Below are 12,091 nucleotides of genomic sequence, written 5' to 3' on the forward strand. Positions count from 1 at the left end.
TAGTGCTTTTACCTGGTACCACATTTCCAAATATACGATATTTCTTAATTTTCCGTGACACGGTGTTCTTAGGAACGTTTAGTCTTTGAGCAATATTACGCTGCCTAACACCCTGATTGTAAAAATCTAAAATTCTTTGGCAAATGTCACTGGAATAGGCCTTGCCTTTTCCCATGGTAACACAAAATAGAATAAATAAAAAGAACCCACTTGCACACTGGTGTGTCAAAGTCTACCTGTAAAATACATCTTTTATAAAAAGTTGCAAGCATTTTGTCCAGCACAAAAATTTAAAGTATTTCTTATTGTCTGAAACAAGATAAGGTTGAAATTCTGGTATGCTTTTTTGTTTACTTATAAATATGTTTATTGATTGGATGTACAAAAATAAAATATAAATTTAAAACATTGGAAAAATTTTAAATTTTTAAAAGTTCCAACTTTTATGGCCAATACTGTATATGTATATCAAATGGGTTTACAGATCATAAGGAAATACAAATTTACGATTAAATAGGAAAAGCCTGGTAAGCCTTATTTTCCAACTTGATAACAGTCTTTGACAATAGAAAAATAGAGGCAAAGCATATTATGACTTGTTACTGTCAATATTAAAATAAAAAAGTGCATCATCTGTTTGTCGGGCGATCATACGAAGTCAATGCACCGAGGTATTTTGTTACACTCTTTGCCCGAAAACGGTATACAGAACTCCAAAACCCTTTAAATTAGTAAATTCCAGTATAATTTCTTGCATAGAAAACGGTTTCCAATTTAAAGAGAATAAAAAGTACCTATAGTAATTTTTTTATTTATATCCATTATTTTTAAAACTTTTATATTTGTCTATTGTAGTCCGATTCCATATTGCTCATTTATTTGAGATACAAGGAAAGGTGAAAATTGCCAAAGAAAAATATGAAGCCCTGCTAAAAGATAAATCGATAACACCTTTGCTGAAAGCGGAAATTTTTCGACAACTAGGCTGGCTCTATCACAGTCATGAAACCTTGGGTGATAAAAATCAGAGAATACCGTTAGCCATACATTGTCTACAAAAATCTAATGAGACTGACCAGTTTTCAAATGGGCAAACTCTTTATCTGCTGGGGAGATGTTATGCGGGTATAGGAAAAGTTCATGATGCATTTATCGCCTACAGAAATTCAGTGGAGAAGTCTGAGGGCAATGCTGATACATGGTGCAGCATAGGCGTCTTATATCAACAGCAGAATCAGCCTATGGATGCTTTGCAAGCATACATTTGTGCTGTACAATTGGATAAAAGTCACTCAGCAGCTTGGGCCAATTTAGGTATATTTAATGTCTCTTAAGAATCAGAAAAAAATTAAATTTAAGGCTTTTTAAAAAAATATTTACACCTCAGTATATCACGTTTACTGTATATCAGCTATAGCAATTTTTAATTTTAGGTATTTTATATGAACATTCACTTCAAGCCAGAGATGCATACGCATGTTATTTAAATTCGTTAGCTGGATTTAAAAGCAAAGGGATTACTGAGGAAACTTTCGGTAGTACTAAACTACAAAAAACGAGTATCACCGCTGTGGGAATGAACCCACATCTCTCTCAGAGGATTAATTTTCTCCAAACCCATCTATCAAACGCCCCGATGCCAAGTGTAACATCACAGTGAGTATTTAGATTCAGTATTTCTATATGATTCTTTTTAAGGGCTAAGGCTTGAAAACGGCCCACTTATAAAGCGGTCCTTTTAATGTGCTGATCAATTGGTTATTATAATTCTTAAGTTATCTCGATAAAAAGACTTATTTTTTAAAACGTATTTTTTCTTTATATTACGACTTTTACCCATACGTTACTGATCAACAATTTTTATTAAAATTGTCATTGATTTTATAACACTGTACAAGATCTAAAAATCTCCGTGGGTGAGTGACTATCCTATAAGTTTAACATTTAAAAGGCATCGTGGGTAAAATTGCTGAAAACTTTATTGTTATCGCTCTATTGATCGGTGGTATTTCAAGTCGAAGGCAGCGTACACCGGGTTTGCAAACCATAAATGAGACCTACTAGAATATTATGTATGCTTTTCAGATAGTTTGTAATAAATTCCTAAAAAACTTTTTAAGATTAATACAGTGATTATATTTATTTATCATCCTGGAGTAATATCTCTGACTTCTAATAAATCCATTTCCCTCAGAGATGATGATGAAAAAAACAGTTGCTTTACATGATCATTCTTTTGACCTCTTTATTGAGTAGATATGAATTTAGAGAGCTTGGGAGAAGGGCATTGCTAAAAATAGTGGCCTGTGGGCGTCATAAAGATGAACAAAAATCCAAAGAGCTATAGATGGGTGTAATAACATCTTCCATATCTAGTCTAATTAGCACGATTAAAACTACTAAAAACTAACCACGATTAAAAATCCATATATCCATCATTGCAATTCTATGCAACTTATTATTGCGACCAATTACTTAAAGGGATAATGTTTTCTGTTGCAGAAAAATATTTTAATTATTGGAGAATGGCATGTTAAGCTTTTAACGCCTTATTAAATATTGTGGGAATTAAAAAAACTAAATTAACAAAATTTTGCTGTGTAAAAGACTCGGAGAACCAATATATCTGCGTGGTGAACGACTTGCAGTTACATTAAGCATGTAAAGGATATTTAATATAAAGAATAAATATTAATTACAAATATTCTTTGCTGCACTCATATGTCATTTGCAGGAGCTTTATCTCGTAGAGTTCGCTCTTTTTGAAACATTACGGCTAACATATCAGATATTCTCTGACAGATGGGATTAATATCTGGCATGGTAGGAGCAGGTATATACAGAGATGCATTCACTTTTTCAAGCGACTTCAAAATTGCTTCTTCAATCATATTCTGAGTAGGTGATGGAGCAACCAAAGAGGCAGTTCTAACATTAACAGTAACTAAAACAAAAATAGTGACAAATTATTTTATACTGACCTCCATCGGACACATGAAAACTAACTAAATTTAATAATATAATTTTCTGATCAATAAGAAGCTAGATTTTCACCAATAGAAACGATTTCGTACCGTCGCCATGAAAAATCACCTTAAAACAATAAATACGAGAACATAGGAGTTATTCGGAAAATCCTCGTGAAGATATTTGATTCAGAAACAATAGAATGTAAAAATAATTCATATTAAAATCAAAATGAATAGATTTTTTTTTGCATTTCAGGAATATATTTGGTGGGCAGGAACACTCTATAACTTTGTTGCTTTTTGACCGAAACAAATCAAATTTAGTATACAGGCGAATGTTTTTCCCAAATACCTTTTGTAGTAAATTTCATTTGTTACGAAGTTATAGTGTTTCCGTTTTCCTTGTCCACCTGGTCTATGTTGGCATTTTAAATACGTTCAAATAAAAAAATATATATCTTTTTACATTGTTAATTGTTGCTGCATTAGTAGTTACAAGTCTTTGTATAAAGCAGGCCATATAATAATAATTGAAAGGTAAAGTTAGGTTAGGAGAAGGCATATTGCAAAATTTAATATACATAGATTCTAAAAGAAAAATTATAAAATCGATTTAAATAATAAAGATATAGATATATATACTTTGATGTTTTATTTTAATTCTTAATAATTTTCCAGACTTGCATTTCTAATTGAAATAATTTAAAAAAGAAACCGGCAGCGAAATAATTATAACGAACAATGTTTCAGTATGTTTTTAAAATTTTTCTTGTTTATTCATGCGAACTATTAATTTTGGTTTAAATATACGTCATGTTCCATTAAAGGCTTGTGAACTTTGCAATATCTCCGTATCATATTTTACCAAATTTTCTAGCGATTTAAAATACGCTCTAGAGCTTTTGAATATAAAGAAGTTTTTTTCAACCTCCTGTAATAGAGATACTAGGCGCGCTCTAAATATTAGCAATAATTGTACTCGGTCATTCCAAAGATACGTACATTGAAAGCAAAATGCTGATGCCTAGAATGGGACAACAATTAACTACTTATAATGTCAGAATCTATCTGTTGAAAGCTGCCAGACTAGAAAAGTTTAAAGATTTTCAGTCCCATAATTGAAATTAAATTGTATATTTACTTATTTTCTTCATTTTAACATAACATAGGTCTCACACTTCTTCCATGTGAAAACTCATTTAGAAATCTCTTCCTTAAACCTCTTATGATCACAAACCCATAGATAACTCATTTATTGTCAACTTTTACACCTATTTTGATTATATATTGTTTGTTTTTTTATTACTTTACATGCAATTCATTGCAAAATATGTTTTTATGACTCTGATCCATACCGAACAAACACCTATTAATAAAAATATTACTATATAAACTATTTAAAATGGGTAAAATATTTAGCGATATACTAATTTCCAATGCCAAAATTTGAAAACGCAGTAATTAGTTGCTTTTAGCGAGGTCTCCGTAGGGATCTTACTTGAAATACATACCTATAATCATAGGCACGATATTATATATTATATACATACATTATATAATATATAATATGGTTTTATATTATTTTCAGCATAAATATTATATCAACTATAAATATTATATTATATCAACGAATAATATTTTGTTGGCTTATAATGAAACATTATTTGTGGATATTGGTGCATATACATTTTTTATTTTTTTACTTTATGTATAAATAACTTTTGAAATTAAAATCAGTGAAAACACTATTTTAGGCGAAGGCAGTTGCTTTCTATAGAAGAGGCTTGGAACCTTCCCATATCTGCTGAGATGTCATCGAGGCAGCAACAACAACCAAATCAGTCGCGTGGAACAGGCCAATCCTTCCAAAAAGTATATGGTCATAATGGAAATGGTTCCCAAGGCCCCCCTCCTCCCTACCCAAGTCCAACTTCATCAGCAGGCAAGAGGGGTTTTAAAGTTGAACCAGATCAAAAACCGACTGCTGCTATTTCATCTACCAATGCAGGAGGGCAGCCAACTTTTGTTCTTACTCAGCAGCAAATTAATTTGTTGAATCATTTACAAGCAAATGCAGCAACATTAACACAGCCTCAACAGAACATCATGAGGCAGCTGCAACACCAACACAACTTAATGCAACAGCATTTAAGAAATCAAAGCAGACAAAATATAGGAAGGCCATCATTAGTAGCTCCTTTATCAGGATCAAGAGGAGACTTAACATCGTCATTGGGTAACACGCCTATTATCGCGCCAATACATTCTACATGTAAAAGCTTTTCACCAACGAGTGCTAGCGGTACAGTCACTATTCCATCAACTCAGTTTATGCAGAGCCAACAACATGACCTTGATGTAGAGGCAGAACTAAAAGATCTACTTTCACAAAAAGATCTGGCCACCACTTTGGCTGAAAATTTATTGAAGCATTTTGGCTCCGATGATATTGATAGTTCGAAACCGGAAGCAGATTCTACTACGCCTAATACAGCAACTTCTAGGACAGGCTCCACACTACCACCAGCTTCAGGTAGTCCTGCTCTCCCTAGTTTTAGTTAGTATTTTAAAGTACTCCTAGTTCTCTTTTTATTTAATTTAACTATAATCTTTTAGAAACAACAATTCATACTAAATCTTCGACACTTTCATCTGGGCCGTTTTCCCCATCTAATACAGAAACCGGAAAATCTGAGTTTATGGAACCAAAAAAGAGGAGAATTAAGTCGCCTTCTAGGGATGATGTTTTAATAGTAAAAAACGAACCTCCTTGGGACTTTGAATCTCTCCATTCCCCTGAAAAAAAAGCTTATATTGACTATAATATCGATATGAGTGCAGAAACTGTGCTTCAACTATGCAAGTAAGTGCTTCTATTTTTTGTGTGTAGTAGTATTTATTTTAAAAGGATTTTTATTTAATTGTAGTAAATCAAAAATCCTATGCATGTATTCGGTTTAACTCTAAAACTTAAAGTCTGAAGAAAAGTTATTGGTGGTTTAGATTCCTTTGATGTTTTGATTAAAAGCATGATAACTCGAACAATTGACGATGAATAATGTTTTTTGATACTAGCTTCCTTATTTCTGTTTTTTGAAGTATCATAGTCTACCTACCTGCAGTAAGAACTTTTTTGATGAAAGAGAATGCTAAATAATCATATACTGCCTTTTATTATTACATTATATACTGCTGTTACGATTCTACTGAATCTAAATATATTAATCTTACATTTTTTTAAACATTTAATTTTGAATTCACTGTTCATCTATATTAATCCATGTTTAAATCATATACTTATCTTATTTTGTCGATTATGTTGTCCAGGCTCTTGTTTTTATTAGCTTTATAACTGTTATAATAATATTACGATTTCATTTCCACAACGACATATTTTACAATATGAATATAATAAATTAGTTCCTTCTGTGAAAATGAAAAGGTTAAGGTCTGTTCTACTTAATAGTAGTATCGTATAGTTTTTTGTTTTATATTTAATATTTGATTTTATTTCAGAAGTGAATCAATTACTGGGGAGATAAATGGCTCAATAATATCGGAGAGTGGTCCTCCACCATCCCCACCCGAACCTCCTTCTATAAAGTTAAATCATCAGCAGCTAATTCCTCCTACGCCATCTGTTTATCTAGATAATAAAAAACATGCATTTAGTCCACAATTGCAAGAGTTTTGTCTAAAACATCCAATCGCCGTAGTGAGAGGTCTAGCTGCGGCTCTCAAATTAGATTTAGGACTCTTTTCAACTAAAACGTTGGTTGAAGCGAATCCAGACCACAGTGTAGAAGTAAGAACACAAATTCAACAACCTTCTGATGAGAATTGGGATCCTCAGACTGGAAAAAAAGTTTGGGCCTGTATTTCACACCGATCTCATACAACTATAGCTAGATACGCCCAATACCAAGCTTCCAGCTTTAAAGAAAGTCTGAGGGTAAGGACTTGAAAACTTTATACCAATTTTTCTCTACATAATTTTTATCATCAAAATTACTTCAACCCAGATGCGAAAGTACGGTAAAGTGCGAATCAATTTCTGTTGTTAAGTATTGTTTATTTAAAATGAATATTACTTACCCATAATAATGTAATTTATGTGATGAATGTGGCCACAGCTTTCGCATTTGGGTTAGAGTACCTAATTTGTGGTTACAGCATCTAAGAGAAATAATTTAACTTAATTTACAAAATTCTAGCAACAATTGCATATTATTATAATAAATAAGAAAAATAAAGTTAAATCATAATAAATTTAGCACAATAAGGTACTATTTATTCTATATTTATTTTACAACATAGGTACTATTTTTTAATATTTAGCATGAATTATACTTTCGTATCTCTTCGGCATGTATTGAGTTGCGTGGTTAATCACTTTATGCAAAAACTTTTTCTCACCATTTGTTTATATACGAAGCTAAATGGATCATTGTAAAATGTCGATAACTGCCCAAAGGTTAAAAGGTTCCAAAAATAGGAGTAGCATGAGGTACCAGAAATATTGATGCCAATATTCTTCAGCCATTTTTCACCAGTTTCGCGTTGAAATGGGTATATTATTAGTAGTATTCATTAGTGGTTTTATTTTGTGGGATGATGGCCATACCATATATTACGCAGTATTATATTTAGCACTTAGGAAACATATTTTAAAGGTACAGTTTAAAAGTTTAATTACTATTGCTTAATTGTATAAAAGTCTTATATAAAAATGTTAATACCTTAGACATATGCTAGTTGTGTTGATGACAGCAAAAACAAACTCGTAAGAACAACGTTGACAATGTTACCAGATCATTATACAAGAAATACTAATATTGCTTAATATTACTAACACTTCCTGTCAATATTATATTTTCTATTTTAATTTAAAATTAGACACATTTTTTTAACAACAAATATCTCCCACTGAAATAAATCGTCCTTTGAATTAAATTAACCTGCCTTCTAAATTTTAATAATTTTGCAGTTGTAACTCCTTTACCAGCATATCAGCGACCTGATCTTTAGTTTAACATTTTAATTAAATTCATCTATCTTCTCTTTAACAAAATAGTGTTTAATGTCTAAATGTTTTATTCGTTTATTATTTTTAGAAAAATTTGCTAATATTTTATAGCTGATTGGTTATTCTTAAAGATGCATGTTGGTTCATTTAACAAAAAAGAAAAGTTGTATAATAGTGTTCTTAACTAATACGCTTCTGCTACCACTCGCGAAAGAGTTACGTACTCAGATTTAGTAGAAGAGATACCAGACAATCAAATACTCTAAATACCAAACCTTGACTTTCTTTTACATCTCCCCCGCAATAACCTTTAAAATCCTAGAATACTCTTACATGTTGTTACTATCTGTATCAAATCTACGTTTTAAATTTGCAGAACCTTTGATATATCTTAAAACTCTTTTAAGTGCTACAGCTTCAAAGAGGCCATATCAATAAAACAACTCAACATGGTCACACTAAAGCATAAATCGGGTCTGGTACTCAAAACTATATACATTAAATAACCCATGATTTTCCTACATATATTTTCATACTTGTACTTTTCGTGACAATTAACATTTTTTAGTGAGTTAAAATCAAAGTTATTATCCATTTTAGTAGTTACTGATTTGCAGTTAGAAATTCCATATTTTTCTAGGATATGTAACAAATATTTAATTTGGTTTAACTCAGTAAAACCTTGATTGATATTTTGATTCACATGTATCAAAATGCAGAAATATAACACAGGTCCTTCATTTCAAAATTTATCTGTAGTTTACTTTTTAAATATCATCAATGCTCGTTCCCATAATAAGTAAATTATCAACATAAATAAAAAAAAAGTTTATCTCGATTTTGAAACCTATAATATAAACAAAAATCATTTTTAGACGTCTTCAAATGTAATTCTCACACAAGTCTATCAAATTTACTATTGCAACATTTTAGAGATTTTTTTAAGCCAAAAATTTACTTGTTTAGCTTACACACAGACGTTCTAATTTGTTTAGTAACCCCTTCTTCATCTTTCTTTAATTTCCCCTCATAAAATTGTACACTGTTCTTTTATTTGGAAAATTTGCAATCCTAATCTATTATCTACAATTAAGAAAACTATAAAAGCACTCAAATTAAGTGCTACAGATGAATATATATCATAAAACCCTATGATTGAACTGTCTCGTAATTTGAGCGTCACATCTCAAATTACGAGACAGTTTTACCACTATCAAAACCCTTTATTTTTACTTTCGACACGTGTGTTTCGCTAACGATGTTAGCATCTTCGGGAGAAAATTAAAACTTCATAGGACTACCATAAAACCCGTTAAAATGTTATTAGAAACCACGAGCAACAAAACGAGCCCTGTATTCACTAGTACTTTTTACTTTAAAAGCCCATTTGTTTTCAATCATTTTTTTTATTGATAGGTCACGGCACTACACTCCACGCACCATTCTTTCTAAGCACACTCAACTTCTTTTAAATAGCAACCTTTACACTTATCTGTCACTGGTCGTGGCCTCCTCTAGGGATGGTTTTTTGAGAAAGAAGAAACTAGTGTCATACATTTGGTAATCTTCCATCCCTTCTGGTCTTTTCAAAGGTCTACTTCTAGGGACTTCTATGTCAGCTGCATCGTTCCAAAAATCGCTTTCAACATCATTTTCCTCCTAACCTTTCAGTTCCTCAATCTCAAATCTAAAATTCTATCTTCATCCACAGTCCTGATATTCTTAAGTTTAATAGTACTACCAAAGTTTACAGAATAGAATACAAGTTAGGTCACTCGGAGCCAGCTCTTTGAAAATCATCGTACAAAGACGCGCCGCTTCTGCAGGTGTGAGCTATAAAACGAGTGTGGAGAATAAGGGTAATAAAAGCCAAAACTTGGCCATTGATAGTGTTTACCTGGGTGTCGGGGAACGCTGGAAATTCCATAGGCTCCTAATACCACTACACGAGTACCTATTTGCATCAATTTGTTACCTGTTTGTACCTATTTGGTCATGAACATATTTGGGATTGTAGGATATAAAACTAGGTATATAGGTTATTATTGTAAATAAAACAAAGATAATAATTACAAAGACTGGTTCAAGTTTATACAAACGTAGACACCAACAAAGCTTCTGGACCCGATGGAATTCCAGCCCTAATACTAAAACGTTGTGCAGACGAATTGACTCCTCCCTTATGTAGACTGTTCACGGCATCGTATAAACAGGGCCAATTTCCAACAAGCTGGAAAACTGCTCGAGTGCAAGCTGTACCCAAAAAGGGTAAGAAGACGATGCCCTCCAATTACCGCCCGATTGCACTAGTTCCAGTAATATCGAAGATTATGGAGAAAGCAGTCAACCAGCAACTGTTAAGATATCTGGAATCATCTGGACTAATCAGCGACCATCAATACGGCTTCCGAGAGCTTAGATCCACCGGCGATCTTCTGGCTTACGTCACACACTTGTGGACAGAGGCCATGGAGAAGCACAGCGAGTCCCGCTTAGTCGCTCTTGACATTTCCAAGGCATTTGACAGAGTGTGGCATGAGGGACTACTAACCAAGCTCTCCTCAATCGGCATACAAAACTCATTATTGAATTGGATCAAAAGTTTTCTTGAACAACGAACAATCCAAGTAGCCGTCGATGGATACCTCTCCGATAAATTTAACATTAACGCTGGAGTCCCTCAAGGATGCATTCTATCCCCCACCCTTTTCTTGATATATATCAACGATTTGCTAGGAACTACTGTCAACCCAATCTACAGATTTGCGGACGATAGCACACTTATTTCCACATTTAAATCCGCCAAACCAACGACAGCCGCAAGTTCTTTGAATCTTGAAAGACAGCAACAAGTAGCTTCAATCAACAATGATATTAGAGCAATCTTGGAGTGGGGCGGAAACAATCTAGTCTATTTTAACGCTAAAAAAACGCAGGCTGCAGTATTTACGACGAAGACTAACCTTGGTGGCCCGGAGCTGGTTATGGCAGGGAAAACATTGCCAATGAAATCATCTTTACATCTTCTAGGAGTCGAGGTCACCAACAGTGTGTCCTGGCATGACCACGTTGCTGAGGTCGCCAGGGCGGCTTCCAAAAAACTCGAAGTGCTTTTCAAAACGAAAAAACTGTATACACCAGAACAGCTGCTGACTCTTTATAATGCTCAAATACGCCCTTCCCTCGAGTATTGCTCGCATGTCTGGAGCTCTGCACCCAAGCATAGTTTAAACCTGCTGGATTCTATACAGAAGAGAGCTATTCGTCTTATCGACAAACCAGAACTGATAAAGAGTCTGGATAGTCTGGAGCACAGGAGAAAGGTGGCTGATCTCCGTTTATTCTACCGTTATTATCACGGTAAGTGCTCCTCTGAGCTGGCAGGCCTGATTCCACCCAGGGCTGTTCCGGCAAGAAGGACGCGTCTAGCAGTTGCGGCTCATCTACATCGAGTCCACCTTCCTACCCCAAGGACGTCGCTGTATCGGGACTCATTCACAAGTACTACGAGTATTTCTACAAATGTTTTAATATGTTAAGCTTGGTTACATAAACATCTTTTACCTTTTTACCTTTTTTTCTACTTACCTTTTTTTTTAGATTTTTCTTTTTTAATATCGGCATTTATAAATTTTAATGTATAATAAATACGTACCCTTATGTATAAACTTAAAAAATAGTCAATGGGAAATTCATTACAGATATGCTTAAAGGTAATGTTAGAAAATAGTTTTTTAAGATTATAGACAACTGATTCTTGCGCGGATAATTTATTAAATTCAGCGATAAAAATACTTTCTAATTTTATTATGTACTTAATAATGTCTTTTGGAGGTATGGTTAGACCACCAAATAAGGTATTATTTTCATATATTTCTAATTTACAATAAAATAACTCTTCATTAAACAGGGCATTTGCAAAATTATTGCAACTCTTAATAAAATCGGGATATAAATTTAATAGGGCTTTAGCGCCATCATCTATACAATTAGCTGTTTCGACATTATCTAAATATCCTAACGCAAAAACCTTTTTAAAGGATCGAATAAATAAATATCTATAACCTTTTTTTTGTAACATTTCCCAAAGAATGAA

At 33.0% G+C, this 12,091-nt stretch overlaps 1 protein-coding gene across 4 annotated transcripts in view; it reads left to right on the plus strand.

The window, feature by feature from the left end:
• The window catches only part of LOC126748382 (lysine-specific demethylase 6A), a 132,698-nt gene that overhangs the window by 103,340 nt on the left and 17,267 nt on the right, over positions 1–12,091 (plus strand). For 3 of the 4 annotated variants that reach the window (XM_050457584.1, XM_050457587.1, XM_050457586.1), the window contains 5 exons: positions 856–1,314; positions 1,434–1,656; positions 4,724–5,526; positions 5,586–5,832; positions 6,486–6,921. In XM_050457584.1, the coding sequence (XP_050313541.1) occupies positions 856–1,314; positions 1,434–1,656; positions 4,724–5,526; positions 5,586–5,832; positions 6,486–6,921 (2,168 nt within the window). The remainder of the gene's footprint in view (positions 1–855; positions 1,315–1,433; positions 1,657–4,723; positions 5,527–5,585; positions 5,833–6,485; positions 6,922–12,091) is intronic. The other variant, XM_050457585.1, reaches the window with a different exon arrangement.

This window comes from Anthonomus grandis, chromosome 22 (genome assembly GCF_022605725.1).
Source record: "Anthonomus grandis grandis chromosome 22, icAntGran1.3, whole genome shotgun sequence".
Lineage (NCBI taxonomy): Eukaryota > Metazoa > Arthropoda > Insecta > Coleoptera > Curculionidae > Anthonomus > Anthonomus grandis.